We start from the raw sequence: 27,933 nt of genomic DNA on the forward strand, positions 1-27,933 counted from the left end.
AGTACCCTAAATGAAAGGATTCATATAATTAAAGAAATAAGGCATAAACTTGGAATATTATACGCAATCTGTACATTTTTGTTTCTTTAGATTTCCCATGGATGCATAAACATCCGCAGTATGTATAATAATTAATACTTAACTACAGACTGTAGAGAGCTTCAATCACATGGACGATTTTTTTTTTAATCAAACTTTATTAATTTTTTCTAGCTACCATACCTGATCAATTTAGCCAAGGGCACGGCATACTCGTAGATTATGATGTTATTATATTAAATTCATCGATCGATCAAGGATATTGAAGAGATTCATTTCTTTTTCTCGCCTATGGCGGTGCACGGGCATTATAATTATCGCGAACGGCGCATTAGCCCAATCTCGAGCGCGCATCGGTTAAAAGCAACGGTAACTAGTCTCGTGGATCACTTGTTCCCTCCTTCTTCCCTTTACTCTCGATCGCGCATGGTTTTTCCGCGTTCCCGCCTGTTCTTATTTCATTCTTCTGCCGCGGGAACGATGATATACCGTTCAACAAGTAGAAAAACGGATAATCGCCAGTTTTCATTCTTCCTTGAAAACGAAAGATTTTTGTAGAACGTTAAAATCTGGATCGAAGTTTGGAATCAAATGAAAACAAATACAGCAGCATAATTAATAATACAAATGTGGAAGTTAAATAAAGCAATGATAAACATATGTAGTGGATATAAATGAGAAAAAATTTAACAGTTTATATACAAGAAAATGCATTCATTTAAAGTCCTTTATTTATTTTACGATTATATAACTTGTATCTTTTCATAAATTTTATGACCCAGACGAAATAATAATTCTGAATAATTTTAATAATTTCTTATTCAATTTACCTCATTTTCTGTAAGTGTTCTAATACTTGTGAATAAAAGTGTATTTTTTGATGTTGTGCATATTATGATATGATGTATCGTTTAGGTGTAGAAAAGTTTTCGTTTCAAGTATTTAGAGCTAAAGATAATCATCTTCTATCATCCTCCTTTGAATTTGAATTTTCCTTACTGTAGAAATTTTTCCTTTCCATGTAGAGCTAAAGATAACCATTTCCTGCCATCCTCCTTTGAATCTGATTTCAATGAACGACACGGAACGCTGATAAGAGTAAAATTAAATTCCAACGAGTGACTCCAATAAATCTTCACTACGAATACGATCGATAAGATCGGGACGCGTACCAAAAAATTACCATGCGAAATTATTCCTATTTACGTCCCGTGAGTAATGATGAAATTCGCGTGTGTATAATTTATCCACGCTCCGATGGACATTCGCACTATCATTCTCCGTGAACCAGGTCAGGTTTATCCAGCGAATAGCTCTGATAAGCACGACTCGAATTCTACCCTAACTCGAATTCTAGATAACTCGATTGGAATTCCTAGAAACGTTTCGAAATGGATTTTTCTTTTAAATTAAGAGTAAGATAAAGAATGAAAACGATAATGTCATAGTACAGAACGTAATATACTCAAATTTGAAAAAATATAAAGACTACAGAGAATAAGTTCTATCTTTTACAAAGAAGTGGTTTTAAAATTCAGTGCGTCGTCAATAAACTTCACGTTACAATAAACTTAGAACAAGCATGTGCTTTTCTATAACTTTCATAATTTTAAGAATATTGTTTTGTCTTAATTGTTATACCTCAGACTGCTACAAAACACCATCAACTAAATATATCTTTGGATTTAACAGGTACTTTTTATCTTTAACTACTTTATATTAAAATATTCCATTTTAGTTATAAAGTGATATCAAAATAAAAAAAACCAATAAAAATGTACTCGCCATAACTTTCATTTATGATCTTCATATGGGTTAATTACAATTTTTTGCATAACATGTAGCTTAAAATGTGGTATGTGATATATGTATATAATAATTACAATGGGATCTTATATATAAATATGTAATTCTAAATGATTCCCCTTCCTAAAAGCTAAAACATACTGAACCCTTAATTTCGTAAGACTTAAATCAATCTCTGTAACTTCTACCTCCTTTCATTATCCTACATCTCAACGTTTGTTCCTCATTTCCTTAAGAGCAAGTTTAATCACATCTAAATATAAATCCGTAACTCGTACACTCGAGTATGACCCAAAGAGCCAGAGAAAGGCACAGGGAGAAAAAAGGAAAAGCAAGAATCATACGGTGAAACGATGAATATGGTACAGAAGTAGGCGCGATTATCATGATTCGTACGTGCCAGGACCTCTTAATGAAGACAACGCGATACGATCCGCAACGAATCTCGTCGGATCGTATAATAAGAGCGTATGGTTAATGAAACGGAAGATGCGGCCTGTGTGTGTAATCTGGATTTTTCACGTTTTCTACCGCAGTCGTAATGGAAAAAGTACTTACTCGACCGTACAGAAAGCCGAACGTGGTGATTCATCGCGGGAACACTGTTCCAGCGAGAAGTATTGGTATGAGAGACCGGTCAGATTTAACCCGGAGATAGATATCGCGCGATAAATCGATCCCGTCGACAGGATGTTCGAGGCGTTATTGACGATTTAGTAAGTCGTTAGGAGGAACGACGCAGGTGCGGCGGCGGAAGAGAGTTTGATGGACACTTTGTGTGCGAGCGAGGGATAAACGGAGCGAGGCTGATGATTACCGATCCTCGACGTGTTATTGATAACTTAATGAATCGTTCTCGTAGGGATCATGCGGATAAGAATAACACGTGTGTATACGGAAAATGAGTATTCCATTAGTGCGTACTTCGATAAATTACGTATAGGTTATACATACATACAAATCCTGTGGCGAAGCCGTAAAGGGATGATTTTTTTCGCGCGTGATTGTATTTCTTCTACCATTACTCTTTATTACTACCCGATCATATTTTACAAAGTGGATGAACCGTGAGAGCACTGCGTTTTCTTGCGTTCGCGGATGCGAAGATCTTTTACGATGTTAACCAAGGGAGATATTATATGGAGAAAATTATTGGAATCGTTGAATTTTTGCAAAAGAATTATAAGTCGTTTTTCCATTAGTACAATAACTTTTTATTATGTATAGTTTCGTAACGTATTGTTTCTTAGTTACTCATTTTCTTAATCAGTGTTAACATTCACTGCACTTTTCAGCTTTTTTTTAAATTGCATATATTTTATACTAGAAGTATTTTTATTTGAAATAAGAAAGAAAATTTTTGTTCACTCTGCGTTAATTGTTTTAATTCTCTAAGTCATTTCATGGAAACGCACAAAAGGATAAAAGTGCTACATTTGTGTCAATAGTAAAGTAAACAGTGAAATAATTGCATCGTGTGTGTCGGTAGCTGCGAATCAATGCGGAAGAAGATTGAGAGGGTGATGAAGAAATGGTAATTTACGATACTCTTCGTGAATTTCTTTAAAAGAAAACCCGTAAAACCATAACGACAACTGAAAATATTAATATTTAGGAAGCAGTAACAGCTTCGTTCCAAGAATTTTTGAATGTTATAACCAATAAGCCTCATAAATCAGGAATACTGAAATCAATTACTCGTTAGGAAAGTGCTATGAATCACGTGGAAATTACTTTGATTAAATAAATGACGTTTCGAAGAAATTACTTTGCGGTTCGAGTCTTATTTGAAAAACAACTTAATATATCCAATGATCATAACGCGAAGAAAGTTGCATCGAACTAAAACGATTTCTTCCTCGAACCATGAACAGAGTTCGCTATAGAACGCTCGTCAGATTCACTTTACGCAATCGATCGATCTAGGTACTCCGTTAAATCGAATTTACTACCCTTCAACTGCCATCAATTCGAAAGGCCCATAAACCGACGTCATTGATGAAACAATTATCTAAAGATCTTTCACGCGGTACTCTTGTAAAGTCACTCGACGGTGATACTTTATTGTAACGATCACACTGATGTACCGTAAATTCCAGAGACGCCAAGCTATCGAGGACGAAAGCGGCAAGCAACGGCACCTTATCATCGTGCTTCTTCGATCGATCGATTACAGCGAACGATCGTTCAAGGTCATCGATCCAGGATATATTTCTATGCCCATATGCACGTTGTAGATAGCGGTAGAAATAAGTACGGTGCCGCTATTTTGTAGCGCGTTTACTCGCATAGCGTTACACCAGTAGTTACATCATTACAAGGTAATGCCGAACGATGACGTATACCTGTATAGCGAATTACTATCGTAAATTAACGTTATAAGGCTACTGTACCTTTATTAGTTGACCTCGCACTACTCGATAGAATTTTTTTTTTGATGTGAAATTTCTGAAATTAGGTAAATCATATTTCACATAGCGTTATACTTGTTAGGATAATATTACGGACGTATTATTCGACATATTATGGAAACAGAATGTCATAGGACTGTGCATTTATCGGCTCTATATTTGCTAGGATTTTCTTTACAGACTCAAATTTATAGAATAGACTAGATTCTTTGGAGGAATTTTTAACTTGAGCAAGTAGTATGTGATATAATTTAGCGATCCTTATGTCTTATTACGATGGATGTAGGATTTGCTAGATTATAGAAATTCACAGTTGAATCTAAAATTGCAATCAGTTCTGACAGACTTTGAGTTGAAATCTTAGATACAGAAAAGCTAATTTTAACACTAGAACTACCACACCAGTCAAATTGACTGGTTTTATAATTTTATTTTAAAATTCCCACTTCATGTTATATTTTTTCCCGCAATGATGTAATAACTTTCGTAACGATAACTAAAAGGATAATATAATGAATTTTATTTTGTTTTTTATGTACTTAAACTCAAAATAATTTCGTATCAAGGCTAATTATACCAATACCAGTCAAAATGGCTAGTACTTGTCAAAGTGTAAAAGGGACCTGCAATCTGTTTATCGAACTCCAATTAACCAGTTTCCTCGTTTTATACAACTTGCCACACGTTTTTAAAATTTTTACTGCATATCATTCGATATGATGATATCAGATATTAGGAAAATTCCGGATCGATCGCTAAATCGCTAGATACTAACACTAGAAATACCACAGCAGTCAAAACGACTGGTTCCACAATTTTATAAATGTGTCAACCCTCGTTTAGGGATCATGGTCCCAGATGGATTAATAAAACCAAAAATGTACTACATAACATGGAATTCCTTCTAAAGAAAGTAATAAATCGATAAGTATAAAAATATTCTATTATTACGTATTTTTTTAAAAGACCAGTCATTTTGACTGATTTTAGTAGAAATAGCTTCGTGTTAACTATCGGTAGTTCTAGTGTTAATTGATTTTCTTTTAGCGGAGGTTGAATTATTGTTGTGTTACAAATATTTTATATAGAAAATAGAATCGTTCACATAATTTGACAATCTTAACTATTTATCCTACGAAATTATATATAAACAATTTTTTCCTGAAGGAATATTATTATCATTTTCTCTGTAAAATACATTCTTCTAATTTATCTTCACAATTTAAATTCTATTTCTAAGAGAGAAGTTATTTTTCAAGACGGTCTATAACCAGACGTCTGTGAGATCTTGATACGCACGACTGCTCAAAGTGATATCATTTTACTTCGTTTAACCGCGACAGTCGTATCAACCTCAAGGATAAATGGTCCTTGAACGCCGTCTTCTGTCTCAAAATTCGTGTCTCGCTCGAATGGTTTTCTATTCTCAAGGGATTCATTGCTCCTCGAGTTCCCACAGATTCTGTCAGTTCTTTGAAATACCGTAACGAAACAGTGAAAATCGAATGTCTTTCCGCTTTGTAATCGGACGGAACCGTGAAACAGGAAGGCCACGAAACTTGGAATTAATAAAGAACGGTAAAATGTCATTAACAGGGGAAAACATCACGAGACTAACTTCCTGTTCGGGTCCTGGCAATTAGCGTTCCGTTTTTCAGCTCGGCCCGGTTATTGTCCTCAAGAAATCGTTGTATCTTTCTTAACTTTATCGGGTTAACTTCTATTTCCATGAAACGTGCGATAAATGCTCGTAATTCCTCGAAAATATTGTTTAACCCATTGTAATTAAAATTTTGTATGTTTTCGAGAGGAGAAATTATAATTCATTAGAATTTTTCTTTTTAAATTTGATATTTATAGGCAGTTATAACTATTATTAAACTACAGATGTTTATAAATTTAGGTGAAATTTAAATGTGCAAAGATGTATAGACCGTACATCATTTGAAAAAATATACAAAATATTCAAAGCATAATACGATATTTAGACAGTGAAATAAACTTCTATTTAGGTGCCATGTTTTACTTGTATTTCTAAAAATATATATTTGTATAAATATGCTCAGTGTAGAACTGAGGATTCTATTTGAGAAAAGAGGTATACTTTTGAAGAAGTAACATCTACATACATACGTCACTTACTATTACGCGTATACAGCGTTAAAATCATCCTATTGGTCATTTCTAAGTTTTTGTTAATTTGAGCCCTATAAGTAACATTGCCATTGTGTTCCTTAGCGAACAATCGACAATTTTAAAGTCAAGACCACATAAATATTGAAAAACCTGCGCAATATAAATCACAGTACTGTGTAACGATATTCAAGAAAAGACATTATCTCAGTAAGCAAAGAGATGATAAATTACAAGCTCGTAACTTGTCGCTACGATCTGACTTTCAAATGCGTAACTGTACGGCCAACCGCGGGTGGATGGAGCAAAGTGAAGTTTCAACCAGGCACGTTTCTCACAGACGCGGAATCGCCGACGGCGAGGATCGTGGCAGATCGCGAGCGACCGCGAATCGCGCCAATTACCTTCCCTCTCGCGATGCGAATCCTTAGGCCATTTAAAGATTTTCCGCTGTGCCCAAGGCGACTGAAAACCTTGCAAGATTCGCCGCCCGCTACCTGACGCCTGAATAACGGAATTGAAAGACGATCACTTCCCGATCTGCCCTCCAGCCACTCTTACACTCCGTCTCTCTATCATTCTCCGTTTCTTTTGCCCCGACTTCATTTCACTTCGTAATTTCCGACGAAGAAGAAACTGCCGTACTGAATTGGACTCAGTACATTCGCGCCATGGTGGTGATTTTACCTTGGTGCTTCGATTCCATCGTACTTTTTCACCTGTTGATCAGAGAAGACGAATATGTTAACGCTAACATGTACATTTACAAAATCTGGAATTTCATTTTCTAAGTAAAGTTGACTTATCTTTATTAATTTTTAATTGTATGATCTGGTTAGCGCGTTAAGGTATGTAGTGTAGTGTAACTTTACTCCATTCGAGACTAATCTCTGTTTAAAAGACAATTCCCAGAGGCTGCTATTTTAATGTATATGTTAACGTTAACATATACATTTACAAAATCTGGAATTTCATTTTCTAAGAAAGTTGACTTATCTTTATTAATTTTTAATTGTATGATCTGGTTAGCGGGTTAATGTATGTAGTAGTGTAACTTTATTCCATTCGAGACTAATCTCTGATTAAAAGACAATTGCCAGGGGCTGGTATTTTAAAGTTTTAAATTTAACTTAAATCTTCTAAAATAAATAAAATTTCATTCTTCAATAAATTCTACATTTAAATGTATACGAACAGGCATGTATTACATTAAACGAGAACTTTTCAGAGATTTCAAGTGATATTTTTTTAACTGGGTCTCTGAGCGAAGTACTTTCCATCTCTTATTCATTTGTTCTACTAAATATTAGGTTGTCCGAAAAGTTTCTTTCGTTTTATAAGGAAATAATAGACGCACAATGTTTTTTGTTTTATATTAGTTTATTGAATTATGCACGAACATAATAATAGAAATATAACGAAATGGACCATACCTAACTCAATAAAACAATATAAAACAGAAATTATTGTTCATCTATTATCATCTTATGAAACAACAGAAACTTTTCGGACAACCTAATATATCATCCATTTTTTCCCTCAACACCCGACATGGTAATTCTTCGGACAGAAACGAGATTAATGACTTACCTGCACTTGTTCTCACCGTTCTCATAAAAATCTCTGGTATAATTGAGGTTATCTCAGAACAACTTCAGCCAAAATGTCGAACAGTGACCGAGGTCAAAACATTAGCGTTCAGTGATAAACGCATTGCTCGTGAAACGTCGCCGTCGCCCACGCTTCTGTGTATCTCGTGCACACGTTAACTGCCACGTGATTAATGGCGATTTCTTCGAGGATCTCTGCAACAACGTTTACTACCGTCTATAAATAGCTGGATACTTTTCTGGATTATTATAAATATACAAAATATAAACTGGTTTAAGAAAACATTCAAACATTTAGCTAACGAGCTTCTTGAACTTTTATAAACACTACAATGAAACATATCTATTATTATTATGTAGTAAAATCTGAAACTATTTCTTTTCGGTTTAAATTTAGCAGAATATTTAATCTAAGTTATAACAAGAAGTGAAAAATCGACAATAAAGAAAAATGTTCTTCAGCCGTAACATTGAAGATTACATAATACATAACAAGATATATAATAAATATACAACAAAAAATTCTTTTCAGAAATTTCTTTTCAGTTTAAATTTAGCAGAATATTTAATCTAAGTTATAACAAGAAGTGAAAAATCGACAATAAAGAAAAATATTCTTCATCCGTAACGTTGAAGATATATAATAACACATAACAAGATATATAACAAATATACAACAAAGAATTCAAAATTTTGATCGATGCACGCTGGAGGTCCAATTATGGACGGCGCCTTACTTACAATTAGTCTCTCGAGGCGGTCATCCCATACCTAACACCTTCCGCTCCATTTAGCCGCGCCGCCAGCAAGCAAATAATAATTACGCATAGCGAACAGGATGATTCGTTCGCATAACGCAAACAAGAAAACCATACGAAATGCCTTAACAAGAGCTGGTCACGGCTTTTACCGTCTTCCCTTCCGGCGTTCTGTCGATCCTGATCCGTGAGACCCGCGTTGCTTACGTTCTATGTCGTCTACGATATATTGGTCTTAATTGCTTCCTGATTCGTAAACACGATGTTTCTTTGGACCAGCTTTGGACGTGAAGGGGCTGTTATGCTGTGTGATACTTTGATGGTCGTTCAGATTATATTTGATTTTTTGAGAAATAGCACAGTCAAACGTGATAGTAGCAGTTATTTAAATTAAAATTGTGGAGGACGATTAAACGAGTTGGTTTTTATAACGATGAAACAAGTTGATATTTGTGCCGCCAAATGTATTTTAAAGTATTTATAAATATGTAATACGGAATACAAAGTCAACCGTAGATCGTTCGATATTGGTCGCTATAAGAATGCTCGATACTAACTTATCAGTGATTCGCTAAAGACTTGAGCTGGTTGTTGGTGAAGGTGCCCATAACAAATACTCTTGATATTCAACAAAAAAGGTTTATTAAATTTGTTGAAGTTATTAGATGTATAAAGAGAGAAACGCGTGGATAAATTGTAAGGTAGAAAATATATTTTAATACAGAAGTGTAATTACAAGTAGAAATACAATTTGAGCTGGTCCAGATCCGCACGCTAACAGTGTTACCCTATAACGGAAAACCCCGAAGCCAATGTCACGTAAAAAATAACTCTCGTGGTGATATATATAAAAACTTTATTTCTCGAGAATCGAAGGCCCTTGAGTACCAATATTACAATGCTCCAGTATCGGCTTATAATTCAGACTGGCTCGGCCGTCATTATTCGGAGTCTAAATATTGAGCGAGAACAATGAAAATGTTGGAGGGGACATTATTCTTGGAAGTTCCTTATGAGGGTGGCGAGGTGTTAACTGTCCGGAGAATATCTAGAGGTGGTCGCCTAAGGTGACGTCAGGGTAAAGGAATTTGGGGTTACACCAACGTCGCCTGTCTACTGTTTATGGTCTGCCTTCGTCCCAGTCTTTTGTCTTCAGTACTTGAGAAAACTGAAAAGACCAGATGTCGAGTTTTCTTAGAAGTGGTGACCACTTCAACAAAATTATTAACAATCAACAGTCAACAATTTATGATCAACAATAATTAACGATTAACGATTCTCTCAAGAGTTAATAATCACGTATCTCGGCTTATGTTTGCTTCGCTATGATGCTAAACCATTCGCACTTCGCAGCTCGGGCAGAATGAATCTTTTGTTCGAAACCAAACGGATTCTTTTCTTTGTTGCCTTTTGATATCTCCACTACGCACGCGTTTATTAGATGTCCGCGACAGTTACCGCGTATGCATTCTTCCGAATATTCGGCGAAAGAACCGTAGGGATATCGATGGTACATTAGGCAAGTCGGCCTTACGCCTTGAAGGTATAGCGCTTTATGTCGTGAAACCGTTGGAAAGTTCCGTGGTCGAGTGCCGCCACAGACTGATTACTGATTGATGCGCTCTAAAGACTGCGTACTGATTGCTGATATAAGAATGCTTGAGACTGATTGACCAACTGATTCACTACTGACTTCTCCAAAGACTGATTTTCTTAACGATCGTGTTCGGTTATTTATACTGCTCGGGGGAGTGCCGGAAAGTTTAAATTCAACTTCGGTTGACGGTTGTACGTAGTGGCGACATTGTTTTGCCTGGAGTTTATTTGCGCGTACGTTTGATATGTCAAGACGGTGTCAATGTCCCAAGGCAAAACAACAACATTGTTCTCTGACTCATGTGCCGCTACAAAATTATAAAAAGTTCCAAGAATATCGCGTAAACAAGCTAATCGGAAATAAAAAATCTGAAATGTAAATAGACAAGGCACGAATGTAAATAAACAAGTGGAGAGCATAAAGGCGCTAGCCCAAGAGTAAACAAACGGATCAGGATTGAACACGAAGCTACTACTAGGTCGTCCGGAAAGTTCTTTTCGCGTTCACCGCTTGAGGTCTTATCTCGTTTTGCTTAAATAAACAAACCACCAGATCGCTCTATCGTCAATCGTGTGGTGACTAGTTATCCTCTGGTAAGGCAAGAGAACAGTTCTCGACGTTAGTAGAAACTGTATCGAGTGTTTTTTTCGTGGTGAAAGATGGAATATCAAAAGATGTATTTTCGTCACGTTATGATTCACTGCTTTAAAAAAGACAGTACGCCTAAAAACACTGCAAAGGAGATTTGTGACGTTTATGGTGATTGGTCTATAACTGTTCAAACAGTCCGGAATTGGTTTAGGAGGCTTAGAACCGGAAATTTTAATCTGAAAGATGAAGATCGCAGCGGTCGTCCATCCACCACTGATACTGACTTCATCAAGGCCTACCTCGATGAAAACTCAAGGTCTAGTGTTCGTGAGATAGCCGATGCTTTAAACATTCGGCAAACAACGATTCATGAACATTTATCAAAGTTTGAGTACGTTAATCGCTACGAAGTGTGGGTCCCCCATCAACTGACGGAGAGCAATCTCCTGAATCGAATCTCGACATGCGATTTGTTAATTCAACGCAACAAAAAAGAGCCATTTTTGAAAAAGTTAATTACTGGGATGAAAGTTGGATTCTATACAACACTGCGCGTAGGCGACCTTGGTCGAGTCGAGATAAGTGTCCTCCAACGGTAGCAAGACCTGGATTTCACCCGAAGAAGGTGCTGCTTTTAATTTGATGGAACTGGAAGGGTATTCTCTACTACGAATTACTTCCGAAAGGGCAAACGATCAACAGTGAAAAATATTGCACCCAACTCGAGAAACTTAAGGAAGCCATTATCACAAAACATCCTAAAGTGGCGAACAGACGTGGCATCGTGTTTCACCACGATAACGCGAGGCCGCACGTTTCTTTAGCGGTGCGAACGAAACATCTAGAGTTTGATTGGGATGTTTTATCACATCCTCCATACTCTCCAGACCTTGCGCCACTGGACTATTATTTGTTCCTTTCTTCGCAATAGAAAATTCAAATCAGTAAACGAAGTAGAAAACGGCCTCGAAGAATATTTTAAAAGTAAGCCAAGAAAATTTTGGAAAAATGCCATTATGAGGCTCCCGGAGAGGCGACAAAAGGTGGTAGAAGAGAAAGGATCGTACATTATTTAAGAAAGGTACACAGAAGGAAATGTATTTTATATCTATCTCCTATTTAAACAACGAAAAGAACTTTCCGGACAACCTAATATGATGTAAAGTAGCATTTAATTAATCAGTTAGCCGTTCTTTGAAAAGTGTGTGCCTAAGATGTGTCGCAAAAAGTAAGCGATGACGAGTATAGTCATCAAACACAAAGTACGTGCGACTGTTATAATATAAAATTAAATTGTAATATTATAAAGTGACTTTTATTTCTTAATTTTATTACTGACTGTGCTCGTGATAACACAAAATATTTCCATTTCTTCATGACGAGTGTACTCGTCAGAAACAGCTGACTGGTTAATTGAAATAATCATTCAGCTTATCACAGAAAGAATTCGCAAGATTAATTTCACGTGCCACGTTTTTAATCGAGATCTTTCGCTCGTGGGAAGTTGTCGATTTCCGCGAGAAGCTGCAGCGTTGCAATTAACAGCCCAGAAAGGAACCTCATCCCTGCCGTTACGAAGAGTTAACGTGTACACGCGTTTATCTCGATAACAGAAATTACATCGGTTCCGACCGCCTCATTACCACCTGTATCATAGTAATCATCGTGAACGCGTGTTTATTGGGAAATAATGTCTAGAGCAAACCAATAGGAAAACCAGCACTCCGGAAACATATTTTTCAACCGACCCAAATAAATTGAAATTTTTGTTAGTCAGAGGTATGTCTCCGTTTTATACGAAGATATAATTCCTCGAATTCCTCGAATTTTCTGCCAACCTAAATTCAATCTTAAATTCTTTTCTATCTAACCTAGTAACAAGATGGTTCTATTAATAGATAGCATCTACTAGCTTTTGACCGCCACTTCGTTCACGTGGACTGCTAATATACAGAACAATCTTTTCCTTTTGCATTCCATAGCTTAAGAGCTGAGTGGTTGTTTTATTTTTCTGTATTCGATCTACAAACACAGCCCTTCAATTGTTTTATTATACGTAGCAGTTATTTGAAGATTTCCGAACGGAATTGTACATATATCATATATCGAAGACTGAAAATTAGAGTGGCGTAAGTCAAAGTTTTAAGCGTATATTAAAAGAATTATCCTTTTAATTTGACAGTTGATCAAATTACAGTTACATTTCGGGATATATTTTATTAACTGCAAAATTCAAGCTTTTTTATAATAATAAAAATACAACAGTGCTTTATGAAAAAAATAAGCAAACTATGATTTTTAGACCACAATATGTCACCTGAATATATCAAAAGAAAACCAACAAACCACACAGGGTTAGACTCGAGTGAGATCGATGTGAAAGAAAGAGACCCGTTACATCGGCGTCGTAGAAAGGAAGTCGATGAAGTGCAACCAACCACGTAGAAGAGGTACATGGCGAAAAACGAAGCCTGGAGAAGGAGGAAGTGATAAAACAAAAGGGGAGGAACGAATTCATCGGTTCGCTCTATGAGAACAAAAGTGACACGAATCCTAACGGGTTAACGTCTTTCCGTCTCTTACAAGATCGAGCATTGTCAAGTTCAGAACATGAGTCAAGAACATGACTCATTGATCATTCTATTTCTTCTGCTCTTGTTCTGGGAACACTATGGAAGCTTGCAGGAACTTGGCGAGTGTCACGAGTCAAAAAGTGGTGAAACGCGTTCCGTATGCGAGACACGCGTTTGCTGACGCATCGACGAGGATTCCCTCGATCCTGCGGGCCGATTAGGCCAAGTCACGCTTGGCAATGATCCGATTATGGTTTCCCGCGATCCTATCCGTCCGTTGTCTTTCGTTATTATCGCGAATTCGCGTCGGTCCGTGGCCTGTTACCGCGTGAACAAACGTGCACGTTCCGAGTCCGCTTCACGTTCTCAGGCTTCTTGGCTTACCTTGGATAATCACAGAGAACCTGGGGTTTCTTTGGTATAGGGAACGATGTCTAGACTAGAAACGTGTGTGGACTGGAAATCTTTAGGGTAATCATCGAAATCTTGTAGATCAAATTCTGATCCAATGTGGAAAAATTTGTTATTTTTGTCTCTACCGAGAGAAAACAACAAATTTCGAAAGCTTATTTCTGTCCAAAATGTCTGTTTTCTTCATATTTGTTAAACATTACAAAAACATTAAACATTACAAAGATTTTTTAAATCTTCTTTGTTTCCCTCGCATGTTATTTTTGTTATCCAGCTATAATTTTTTTAGACGGACAATTACTAAATGATTTTTATAGATGTTTTACTTTGGAAGATGAACGAACAATAGAAAATTTGAATTCGACGATAAAAGAATTAACGGGGCGACGCAAATAGCAATATGCTAAAATGACAATATTCGTATTGCATGATTTTGTGATGTATGTTCACAAGCAATTATTAATGCAATTATATTTCAAATGCAAATGAAAACCCAAATATCGAAGAAGCGTTGCTATATTCTATATGCCAATTGAAATATAATTTATATCTACCTTATCTCTAACACTGCAAGTAACATAAAAAAAGGTTGTTTCTGCAGAAAGCTTTTTGCAAAAATAAATAGAAAAGTTAATGAAACCAAACAACTTTGCGGCAGTATTTGAAATTAGCATACCTATTCAAATATATTAACATATCCATAGCATTTAAAGTAGTTATTAGAATGTATCTAAACTGGTCATTAGAATGCATTAGAACTTGTAGACTATTAATTTGCTTATGTCATCGGATAAATAAAACGTGTCTACGAGAATTGCACTGCTAAGCTTCCGAGTACATAATTCTAATTTTGCCTTTAATTGATTTGTATGTCTTTACATTGGAATATGTGTAGTACATTTATCTATATTGCCTTTAGTATTGTATAAACAATAATTAAAATAGTTATCTAAAATATTATAGAATTACAGAATTTTGGAAATATCTTCTTTTTCAAGTAGAGAAAATAGTTGTTATCAGACAACAAAAAATAATGATTGTGAACGTAAAATTCTAAAATTTTGAAAATATATTATTAAACTAATGAAAATGTTTTCTTCTTTTTGTTCCAGATACGCGATCGTATGGCTTCTAACAGTGGCAACGCTTCGATGTCAGGTAGATCAGGCACAAAAATGACTATTTAAAATTTTAATCTTTTATGAAGACTAAAGTTAAAGGTAAATTTTGAAGGCAACGAATCACGAGAATGGAGAGGGCGATGGAAACGCGGAAGACTCTGTGTTGGACGAGACAACCGAGGATTATTGGGCCGGAAGTGGATCTGGTCCCGAGGATGACGACTCGCTTCACAATGAAACCAGGGAAGCGTTAACGCATGAGGCCAGCGATCACGATGCTGTGAGTATTTTTACGAAGTCGAAGTTGATTCGACGAAGCGTCAGTTCCATGATGCATATTCACATAGCAAATTCTTCATCTTCATCGAATCATTTTCACCTGAATTGCGCCGGTGATGTCTATAGCATAATTTACCTCAATTTTTTAAGAACATTGGTAGTCCTTGTATAAGAAAACTTAAGAATCTTTTTATTCAAGTAAAAAGAAATTCTTTGGTTTACTATTGGCTACTATTCACGTAACAAATTTTTCATCTTCATCGAATCATTTTCACCTGAATTGCGCCGGTGATGTTTATAGCATAATTTACCTCAATTTTTTAAGAACATTGGTCGTCCTTGTATAGGAAAACTTAAGAATCTTTTTATTCAAGTAAAAAGAAATTTTTTGGTTTACTAGAAGAGTCAATTTTGTGTATTTGCAAATTTTCCTATATTTTAGAACCATGATTAGATACCATGATCTTATCTAATAAAATTATATTATTTGACACAAAAAACTATTATAATCCTTTAGAATTTTGATTAGAGACGTACAAAATTTAAAGATTTTGCTTAAAGTTAAAGATTAACCCAATTGCGAAGGAAAGAAGATTGAAAAATGTTCTGTTTTAATAATCTGCTGCTTTAAACCGATTTCCTAAAAAGTTTAAATTTACCATTTATATCATTCTTTTAGCAGAGCGGCGATATATTTTCTGCATCGATTATTTGTACGCTAGGAAAGAAGATAAGCGATTGACGCGTGCTTGACTAGTACGCCGAAGGTTAATCCCCCTCATCAAGCGGTTCTATAGAAACGGCTGGTTATTTTTCATTTTGTGAAGTGATAAATCATTATTTTCTAAGAATCTACACATTGCAAACTTGGACAGTTTTTTCGGACGATAATCAACAACATTTTTTCCTACTTGGAGTATCCAGTGAACGCAATACCTGTGCATCAACGAAACAAATCACAACAGAAGAAACTATAAAATGCACCGATGAACGTATTTTCTGTAATCTTGTACAACCACAAGAGAATTCTTCTGGTTAAGACCGGGAATTACGGATCACACGGAATTCGCAAGAAACATTAAACGATAAGATAATCAGGTTTGGTTGATGAACAGGTGTAGGTCAGGGACAATCTCCGAGATACGATAGGTACGTTCACCTAGCTCTCATCTGACCGATCATAGCTCGACTAATGACTTTCGTCGCCCTAACCACGCGACCGTTAATCATCGCATGAGCGCTCGTGTCATGATGAGACTCGAGAGATCATCGACAACAACCCGCAGGAACATCTTGTCTTAAAATACGCTATCCACGGATGTCACGTCGAGTTTACTATGACACGTAGTCGATCCACAATGATATTTAACGAAGAAGACGACTGAAGGTATCTCAAGAAGATAAAATATCAATGAAGATTTGATTTTAAGTATCAAACATAAGAAATTATGTAGAAAATCAATATTATTAAAAAGGTATTTTTAAGTCTCAAATTCTTCCTTTTCTCATAAGGTAAAAAATTATCGTCTTTCAGGAGAAGCATTCCAAGTATTTCTGTTATATCGAGCGATTTAGAATATATTTATATTATATTTAACATAGCGAATTAATATATTTAACTATAAAGACAATGGAAGAAGATACTTCGAGAAAATAAAATATTAAAAATCTTTTGAGTTTAAATAGGCATCGAGTATAGAAAATATGAAAATTGCAATTTTCAAAAGGATATTTATGAGTCTTACAACATTATATTTTTCACAAAATATCCAGTTCCAGAAAAAATATTTCTAACATTCTCATCAGATCGAATTCATTATGATAGATATTTAGATAAATTTGCTACGATAGAAGATTCAGAATTATATTTAACAATGAAAAGGATAGAAAATTTATTGAGATAATTCAATAAAGTTTTGATCCTTAGGATGATCTATATTTTAAGCATCAAGCACTGACGTTTCAAAATCATAATTTGTAAAAGGCATCACTTAGGTCTCAAAATTCTATTTCTTACAAGAACAAGAAATCATCCACGGTGAAAGGGCGCGCTTCCTGGATATTCCTAAAAGCCGAAAAGAAAGATCTAAACGATCCATTTCCGTGGAAACCGAGCACTTTAACCTAACCCTGTTGCCAAACACGTTGGACGTTTTACCTCGCGAGCGTTTCTCAAAACGATACTCCTAAAGACGTTTCGAAGTATCCTCCGGCTTCCCATAAAGCGAAGAGACAAGATACCACGAAGGAGCAATGCTGTTAACCATTCTAGTAGCCCATAAACGCCGCTCAAGTTCCAGAAGAAGTTCCAGAAATGTCAGAAAAGTGGAATCCATGAAAAGCTATAATCTGCCAAGAAAGAGTACAAATAGGAGAACGAAAAGGAAAATGACGAGAATGCTGCGTGTAAGTTGCTCGCGCGGAGAGTTGATTCGGGTGGAGAACGCACGAACTGGAATCCGAGAAAGAATCTCAGCTCGTTGTTAGAGCTGGTAGCAGACGAAGAAACGAGGTAAAAAGAGGCGAGAGATCGGCGAAGAAGAGCGTGTAACGACACGATTGTTTCCACTGGTACCGACATATGGAGGCTATTTTCAGTACTTTTTGCGTAGCCTGCCGTTTACCACCAACCACGTGCCGCCTCCTACCTGATCCGGCTCAGAGAGAATACTAGTGATGAATTCTGAAACATTTCGAATCGTTTGTATTATAGTAAAAATTTCCAATGACTTCAAACATGATGCAAAATTTAAAACTTGATTGTCTTAGAAGTCTTGACCATCTCGATGAGTTGGAAAGTCTCGAAAGTTTGCATAGGGTTTAAAAGGTTGATGAAGAAGGAAGGGAAAGGCTTTTTTGAAAAATCCTGTGAAAATGACTTTCTATTATGGTTTCGATAATTGCAACAGATTCCAGAGGTCCCGTAAGACGACTTGTTCCACAAGAATTATGTTCTTTTTCGTTTACGGTGCATGTTGCAATCTGCTGCTCTTCTTATTGTTCTTTCTCCCTTCTGGGTTCTGCGTGCCGCGTTTGCAAGGCGAAACAGTCTCGTAAAACTGAAGATCAGAAACAAAACTGATATTCAGTTTCCACGATTCCTTATAATCCAGGTTACCGATCTCCGAATCGCGAAGTATTTTCTGAGGATTGGTTTTTAAAGATCGTTATAATTATTTTTCAAGATTTTTCGCATTCATTTCAATATAGTTACATTATTCTATTTGTGCTATAACACTGATATTTTTAGAAAGGAAGTACATTGCACTGCGTCTCATAACCATAAAACCACCCAGAAACTTTTAATTTTTGTATATTAATTATATATTATGTATTATGTATTATATTATATATTAAATGATAAGGTATTTGAAATCAAAGTTTGATTGTATTCGCTAAAGAGGAAGAATTTATATTCCTGTTTCGTAATTATGACATTAAAATAGCAGAATATTTTATTATACGAAAATTAAACTAAGAACACAATAACATGAAATTGTAGCAATAAGTTCCTTAAGTGAACTTTCATAACTGTTCAATTTTGTAGATTATAATCAGATTTTCTCATGTTATATCTTTCATACCTCGTAGCTGTTCAAAAATTGAAAATTTATGGTAGTTTTATCCCTATGAAACGCAGCTCTATATAAACTATATAAAAGAGAAGAGGTTGCAAATTATTTGGCTATTACGAAAGAAATTCACGATTTGAGGAGCGTTGTATAACATTGGTTTAAGAACTTCGTTGCAAAGTAGCGAGTATTAGCACCGTACTACGAACTGCAATAACCATCTTCGACATAAACGCGACTTTTCTCTTGAAACATTTATCGGCTAACTTTGGTGCACGCTGGTAGACCCATAAGACACGTGCACCAAGTGATACAGAAAACGAGGAAGAGGAGAAGGAAGATTGCTGGAGATGGTGGAACAAATGGAAGTCACGGGTTACGCGACAAGCGAAACCAAGTATTATCCTGACGCGCGTGCATTGCAATCGTACAAGAACAAGAACCCGATGTTTCAAGGCGTTCACACAACACGTGAGGAACGAGCTTGCCAAGCGTTAGTCACGCGTCCATCGTACAGTTCTTTTCCTTCTCATCTCGTCGTTTTCCCTTTTCCTTTGTAACCACTTGTTTCCACGTGGGAAATTGCAGCTGGATCAACGGTAAAAGAGGCATTAAATCTCTGTTATGAATGGTGTGGGTCTATTTTGATGTTTGTTGTGCGATTCCCATAGTGTGATTTGGCAATTTAGTATTCCTGGTATATCATTATCTATTCATTATTCATTAATTTGTAAGTTTCGGTGATGACGTTAAGATATTTGAAATTGATTTTTGTCGATTCGTCATGTGACAAAAATTGTGTTTCTGCTATTAATAGATTATGAATAATTACGCAAATTCATAATTTTGCGAATATATCTGTCCAAAAAAGCAGAATTTTTAGAGGTGGATTATTTTACTTATGTATTACTCATATTATAGATATCTCTGCATATTATATATATATTTTACATATTTCTGTATATTTAAATTTTTCATAAATGCATAAACATCCGCAAACTAGTTATTATTTAATATAAAGCACTCGAAGAATTAAAATAAGAAGATAAGAGTATTATAGAAAGTACCATCTGAAATTTAAAATTATTAGAAGTCTAAAAATATAAGGAAAAATTGTGCAATCTGTAACTGGACTGTCTATTAATTGGAAATGGATTTCGAATGGTTTAATTCAATTTAGCTTTGTTAATCGTGTTAATTTTGTTCCTTTCGCACGAAGGTTGTGTACGTTGGAGAAGGAGCAGCGTATGTACCAATACCATCGCTGAAAGGAAGACCCTTGAGCCCGAATCTTCAAGCTCTTCAGACCCTTCAGGGTCTACAAGGAATACCTGGAGGTGGAGGAACTGGAGTGGTTGGGGATGAGGAATGGAAAAGGCATCCGGAGACCTGGGATCGGGAACACAGGAGATACAGACCTAATACTACTCGAGTTCAACGTAAGTGATTTTGAAATATTATGAAACATTTTACCTTTAGTTTAGTTACCATATTTCCCAAGTGTAAAAGGATAACAGTTTTTGCATATCCAAACAAAAACTTCTAACTACGCTATTGCACGATTCTCTTTCATTTAATTAAATTAAATATCTAAATCCTGAAACTAGGAATCTCCAATAAGAAAGCGAACGCTTTCACCCTCGGGGACCGTTACCACACGCAGATATCCGTTATTATTGCTACCTTTCCGAGTTGCGATGGACGTAGCTAGGAAGCGTTTGATCGATCGATCCATCGGCGTCGTCACTGGTGCACAGCTTTCTCGACGATCCGGCATTCGCGACGCGATGCGATGGCGAACAGCTACCGTTAGAGTGGACGCAATTAAAACGGTGTCGGAAACTCGTACGGCACTCCCGACACCGAGACACTACTGCGTTCGACACGTCCACTCATTTCCTTTCTCTTCACTTCTCTCTCGATCGGTATTATCCGCGTCTCTATAGCTCTCTATAGCTCTCTATAGCTCTCGAGTCTCCTTTCTCTATGAATTCCATTTATTTAGTTATAAACCGTTTGATACACGAAGGATAGTAATATATAGGAGAAAGATACACATGCTTAGACAATATTTGGTTATTTGGAATGTTTGTTTGGAATATTGTATGATATTTGATGGATTTGAAAAAGAGTCATTTATAGTGAATTTCTGTCAGGTCTAGGATAAGTATCATTGCTTAATATATAGATAGAAACTGTTAATCGATTAAACGACTAACGTGGAAATTATTTTGATTAAATACAGTGTGCGACTTAAATGTTACTGTTAAACGAAGAAACATCTTTTATGCACCAACCTAAGGAAAAAGAATTTGATCTTATCTGGCGGACGTGACCCGTGAAGGTCCGTAATTCGCGAAATTGCGGCCCGCGAGAAGGCTATCCTCCAATAAATTCGTCTCGAAGGCGTTACTCGTCCAGTCTTCATTGTAATTTCCGAGATTTACGCTGTCGAGATTCGAACGAAACACGACTCGTAATTGCTGGAAGGTTAAGGCTGCACGGACGAAGGGTGGCTTAATCAAGAGGTAAATTGATACGAATCGTTAGAGAACGACATGACAGGTTCCCGAATTAGACGACTCGTCTTAGAGCATGCTTATCGATGATGAGCTGTGCACGTTCTCCAATGGAGACCGGCTTAGTCTCGATGAAGTCATAAAGGTTCTCTCTGCGGGAAACACGGCGGCCACCCGCGGTATCGTCGATTACGCGAAAGAAGGCCCATTAGCTTTAATGTATCCTCCTGTGCACGCTCGTTTCTACGACCTCGGGTCTCCATCTTCTCTTCTTTCTTCTGCTGTTCGTCGTCGTTGATGCAACGTCTTTCACGTAAATGAACCATCGCGCTTCTTATTTTTGAAACTCGTACTCTCGTCATTGTGCTCATACAAACGATTTCGCTGTTGAAAATGAACGATGCCCTTACGGTTAAAAGCTAGATAGTTAAAACTTACTATGATTAGAAGTTAGATGATTAATGGATTGTTGGCAATGTTTCACTGTTCTTGAGAGTGAGATATTGCGCGTTATATTTAGTGGAATTGGAAGAGGATTATTTATCATAAATTTCTGTCAAATATTAAAATTTACAGCAAATATGTACAGTCCCTAGTTCGAACGAAAATGGGGATGAAAATGAGATTAAGTTAGGAAGATTTCAATTTTCGAACAACGTTGTTATGTATTAGGTTGTCCGAAAAGTTTCTTTCGTTTTATAAGGAAATAATAGACGCACAATGTTTTTTGTTTTATATTAGTTTATCGAATTATGCGCGAACATAATAATAGAGGTATAACGAAATGGATCGTTGTTCATCTATTATCACCTTATGAAACGAAAGAAGTTTTTCGGACAAGCTAATAATAAGATATTCTTATGTAATGACTTAACACGTTCGTTGCCCAGCGTGATTCGGCTAAGTTTCCTACGGGGCCAAATCCGACCGCCGCATTATTTATCGCCTTCGATTTATTGTAAAGAAAAGATTATTTAGTTCTGAAATGGAGAAAGCGATAAGCTTTCCAACTACAGTATTCCGAGGGATTTCATGGTAGATATCTCAGATCTTTCATTTAGTCGAGAAGCATACTTGTGAGACGTACATCAGTGATTTTTTCATCCTCAAAACGTTCAGTAAACAGTGTGAAAATATATTTGAAAGTGAGGAGAGTAGTGATGACGGAGTCTACAACTATTGTTCGAAGTGCCCAAAATTACCCCAAATGTGTTTGAAATGTTTTAACAAATACCATGCGATATAGAATAATATATTATCCAGAATATAAATTAATAAAAAGTATGGTATAATGTGTTTTTAATATTTTTATGTTCTATATCCTATATATAATATCGTATATTTAATTAACTCGAACAAGAAGAGCGTCACCATACCTTGGTGACGGGGTCCCCACGGAAGTATACCTTAGATATGTGCGACGTGGCGACGAACGTGTTAATGTAACTCTAAATCCAGATAAAATATACAATTATTCACATACCACAGAGTCGTATCGTATCTCGTGCATAGATACAAAGAGGTAAACCAACGACGAAAGGAGTCACGGGCGAAATCGCGAGTGAAGAATGTTCGTCGTGACACCGAGATACTATACTTCTCCTCGCGTACTCGAGCGCGAGTATATCAGAGTTGCGTAACCGCTTCCATTGTTTACTCTCGGACGTTTTGCCGGCCTCTGAACACAAAGCACTTTACTTATCCGCAATTCTAATAAGTGTGCATACCGGTCGAAAATGGTGTACGCGTGCTGCACTAGCAGCACGCGCACCTACCTACACAGTCACACTGAAGAATAAAAAAAGAAAGAAAAGAAAGGAAGGAGAGAGAAAAAGAAAACGGGCGGGAAACGTTCTCTCGACGAAACGTTGTATCATCGAGGATTACCTCGAGTGTGACTATCTTCAGCCTCCATCTAACGCCGTTCATCTTCCACACTCCCGCTGGATTACGTCGTTTTACGATGGAAACGGCTCCTTACCACGAAGAGCACCTATAAAGGGGCTTCGCCGGTTTACTTTCACTCGTCATCGGCGGCCGGTTTTCCGCCGCTTTCCGCCCACCGGATGGCCCCCGATTTTCCGACCGTTTCGACACGAAACACCAACGTTTCGGCATCGTGACTTCTCTTAGGTTCGCTGCCTCGTTGGAACCGTTTTATCGAAGCTTCCGATCGTAAAAGCAGGCGGCTGCTGATGACTCGTTCGTTATCGTGGAAATTGACGCTAATTTGGAAAGTACGATACGTGACTTTGGGAAAAAACGTGGGAGAATTTGAAGGGGATGTGTGTGTGCTATATATTCCGCTATTAATCCTTCGACAGTGTGATAAAACGAAGAATTTAAAAATTGCTTATCTCTTAATCTCCGATATTTTCTGCGCTTTGGGCAAACCTAATAACTCATACTTTAACAATTTGACTGACACGTTATATACAAACCGCCACCGTTTCTCTTGTGATGCCACAATGGTCATTGATGACCGGAGCGCTTCAACTTCTTATAATTCTAAAAATTGAATGAAAATTGACAATTAGGACATTTTGAATATAACCGATGAATAGAAGATACTTGAAATAAAAAGTGCCCCATTGAACGATTAAACATTTTTATTAGAACATCAATAAAAAGAAAATGAGAACAAATCTTGCATCTAACGGTGCACTGTGTTGAAACACTGTGGCGCCCTGAGTGGAATATGTGTAGTCAAAGTGTTAAGTATTTTATGTAAATTAAAGTTTCACATTTAAAGTTGAACATTATTAGTCATTAATCATCGGCATATGGGGTATACAAAAACCAAACTGACAACTCAACTCTGACAAAGTTAAGTGTTTGGTTTCTTTAGAGTTAAACGTTGATCATGTTTTCTTAAGAATGCTAAAAGCAATTCAACGAGTTAAGGACATAATTAACAAGATTAGTATGAACATAGTTAACACGATAAATATTGTGCTTCACATATAAAAATCAAAAAATTTTTTATTTTATAATTTACTGAGAGAAATGTATAAACTATGTATAAACACAATTTAACTTTACACCAATTCAATCAAAATAGTGAAACAACTCATAGAAAACCAGCCATCTAATAAAAAAAAACAAAATTGTGGAATGATGTATTTCTTATTAATAAAATAAAAATTTGTAGATATCGAGGCAGAGTGTCAGGACGACTACATGAAGATCCGGATCGGTTTCAACGGTTCCTTCACCGGGTTGCTCTACTCAGCGGGTAAGTAGCCCTTTGGAAATTAACATCGCGACATGAATCGTGGACGTGGCTGTGAGGATCCGCATCAAAAGACGTTCTATCACGTCCGCGTTGTACGACCTCACGACTTTGCCGTTCGCAATCATCATCTCTGCGGACACAACGCTCGAACTGTTACGATGCTGACGAGCTAATGGCAAAACATTATCGTGAAACGATCTCGCTGAAGTTCGCCACTAGCAAACAGAGATAGAGAAAGGAAGATGGAAAGAGAGAAAATTTTCCTTTTTTCCAAGGCGAGTCCATCCAGACCAGCATAGTCGAACCGTGCATTTCCGTTATTTTGAAAGAAGCATAACGCGTTGCCTGCTCTTTGCACGATGCACGCGATGCACCTGCAAATAGCTCGTCCTTGTTGGTCACCGTCCTCCTTCCAGACTATTCAGCTCTCTTTGAACGTTCCTCTCGATTCGAACAGGGTATAGATGATTATCGTTCCAGTTTTGCTCGATCGTTGTTTCATATTCGTGATTTTAAAAGCTAAAGGAAAACTTCTCTTACACGATGCGTGTTTAATTATTCAGAAATTCAACAATTAGTTCCGACATAGTCTAGTTTCTGTGTGGCAACATATAGAAGGAATGAAAATAATAAAATATAGAAGAAATTGCTCGAGTCTACAATCCCATCTCATGTACGTTACTTATGTAGGTTACTGTAGCACATGTAATTTTCACAATTTTATTTGTTTTGTTGCCAAGCTGTGTTACATGCTGTTATGGAACAGAATGCATTAATACACGTACATAGCTTGTAGCTCGTACAATTTTCCTATTAATATTAATTCAGTTCTACAAAAGACTTTGACCTTTTCTTACAGCTCTCAATTTATTAAGAAATTTTATTATTATATTTTTACTGTATCTGTTGTAAATGGTTTTGTTTGGTGATCTGGATTCGTTGTTGCGTTTTACATGATCCCACTATGTGTGTTAATAAATATGTACCTGTAAACGTGGGTGTGTATACGAAAATTGCTGACAGTGAACGATCAATTTCAATTAAAGGCTACTCCTATGACCCGGACTGCATGTACGTGAACGGAACTGGCCGCGACTACTACGAGTTCTATATTCAGCTGAATCGTTGCGGCACCCTCGGCGAGAACACTCATCATCAGGACAGCCGAAAAAATCCTACGGTACGTAAAGAGAGCACGCGTGTATACTGTAACGTACAAAAGCCTCAGTCCATGTATTAAAAGAGAATGTTTCACTTCTAGTAACGAACAAATAGATGACGCTATTTGTTAAGAAGATCTGTTGTAAATGACTCCATTAGAATTAAACCAGAGCTCTGTGTATTATAATTAAAAAAAAAAAAATTGTGAATCAGAAGAAACCACAAGTACCCAGTGGCATGAATAAAATATCTTAATATTGTTATACGTAATCTATATCAAATACTACAGTTTTATTAAAGATGTATCCCAAGATTTTCCAGCGGGACTACATATTTAATTGCCATTGTAAAACGAGTAACACAGATGATTTAAGACTTTTGCACAGTACTGTATAATAGTGTGGCGAAAGATAGATGGTGTGGTTCGTTACGATCACAGCGTGACCACTTGCCCCTTTTGACAAGGAATAATAATGATTAACGTGGACAAAAAAAAATAAAAGAATCGACTTGGCCCGTTTTATCTTTTATCTCGCGATCATCCACCGTCGTCTGAATGTTTAACGTCCCACGAGACTCGACATGTATATTAATATACGCACCATCCGTGCCGTTAGAGAACTTTAACGGACGCGAATCATAAATGCCGATGCTAATAATTCTGTTACGTTCTGCTGAGATTTATTAAACTCGACATGGCTTATACAGGATGCACTAAAATCGTGTCTGTTCCTACTGAGTTGCGATCAGAAAGAGATCAAACGAAACGGAGGAAAAGAATTTGGATGAAGACGATATTCTGTTGACTCTTAAGTAACTTTATAGATTAGCGAACTAGATTTATAGAATCGTTGAAAAGATAATATAATGAACATATAAAGTGAATAATTAAATACAGATCACAGATTTCCCTTTTACTTTTCTCTTCCTTTTCGATCTGGCCTTCATCTCCTTTCCTCTGCCTGTGCCCATTCTATTTTCACTATTTCCTTCATTCCCATTCGATATCTTTCCTCCCTTCCCTCTTTCCTTTCTTTGTCATTCTTCATCCTTTTTTCCTGTATTTCTTCTTTTCCTATTGTTAGTTGTTTTGCATGAAAAATTTCAACAGCATATCATATTTAATTTTGTACTAGAAAAATACAGTAGCGTCGGTAATATTTTAATGTCGACTCTTCAAAGAATTTCTCTTCGCTCTTCACACTCAGTTAACTCCACTAATACATAGTATCTAGCGCTTGCATTTCTTTGTAAACCGCTTTAACCAATTGATCGATGATCGATATTTCGTCTAAATGGCCCACTCACTGTGATTTTCTCCTCGCGATTTACAACGCTCGATTTCTTTCCACTGCAGAAAAACTTGATGTGGAACACGGTCACAGTGCAGTACAACCCGCTGATCGAAGAGGAGTTCGACGAACACTTCAAAGTGACTTGCGAATACGGTTATGACTTCTGGAAAACCGTCACCTTTCCATTCCTCGATGTCGAGTAAGTGTCTTATTAAATACCTTAATTATTAATACCAATTAATGATCCTTAATTAAGCTCTTCAAAGCGACTTGCAAATGTGATTACAACGTTTGGAAGAAGCGTCGCCTTTCAATTCCTAGATGTCGACCATCTTATTAAATATCTGTCAACTTGCAATGCCTATCAGTCATGCATAATAACAGTAAAACATTCAGAATTATTGTATATATATATATTTGTAGTACCGTGTATTTTTTAACGTGTACTGTATGTTGTCCCACTGGTGGATAACGGGAAGTTGATGCCAGCAGAAGGCTCTAACGCGGATATCTTCTTTCAGAGTTGCGACGGGGAATCCTGTTGTGTTCACCCTGCAGCCACCAGAGTGCTACATGGAAATCAGATACGGTTACGGGACCACTGGAACTAGAGTGGCTGGACCAGTCCGTGTCGGCGATCCTCTGACTCTCATTATCTATATGCGCAGCAAATACGGTACGCCGATGTAGCGGACACGCATTTTCGCGTTACGCTACTCTTACATCGATTCCATACGGCCGACAGTCTAACACTAGAACTATCGATAGTTAACACGAAGCTATTTGTACCAAAACCAGTGAAAACGTCTGGTTTTTAAAAAA

General features: G+C 36.7%; 1 protein-coding gene across 2 annotated transcripts in view; it reads left to right on the forward strand.

The window, feature by feature from the left end:
• The window catches only part of LOC126919399 (uncharacterized), an 86,401-nt gene that overhangs the window by 55,178 nt on the left and 3,290 nt on the right, over nucleotides 1-27,933 (forward strand). Inside the window, exons 1-8 of one of the 2 annotated variants that reach the window (XM_050728602.1) lie at nucleotides 12,343-13,989; nucleotides 15,042-15,087; nucleotides 15,163-15,330; nucleotides 20,121-20,340; nucleotides 24,572-24,655; nucleotides 25,702-25,835; nucleotides 27,174-27,310; nucleotides 27,633-27,787. In XM_050728602.1, the coding sequence (XP_050584559.1) occupies nucleotides 13,949-13,989; nucleotides 15,042-15,087; nucleotides 15,163-15,330; nucleotides 20,121-20,340; nucleotides 24,572-24,655; nucleotides 25,702-25,835; nucleotides 27,174-27,310; nucleotides 27,633-27,787 (985 nt within the window). In that variant the 5' untranslated portion in view covers nucleotides 12,343-13,948. Of the gene's footprint in view, nucleotides 1-12,342; nucleotides 13,990-15,041; nucleotides 15,088-15,162; nucleotides 15,331-20,120; nucleotides 20,341-24,571; nucleotides 24,656-25,701; nucleotides 25,836-27,173; nucleotides 27,311-27,632; nucleotides 27,788-27,933 lie in introns of those variants that run through there. The other variant, XM_050728603.1, reaches the window with a different exon arrangement.

The sequence above is a fragment of the Bombus affinis genome, chromosome 8 (genome assembly GCF_024516045.1).
Source record: "Bombus affinis isolate iyBomAffi1 chromosome 8, iyBomAffi1.2, whole genome shotgun sequence".
NCBI lineage: Eukaryota > Metazoa > Arthropoda > Insecta > Hymenoptera > Apidae > Bombus > Bombus affinis.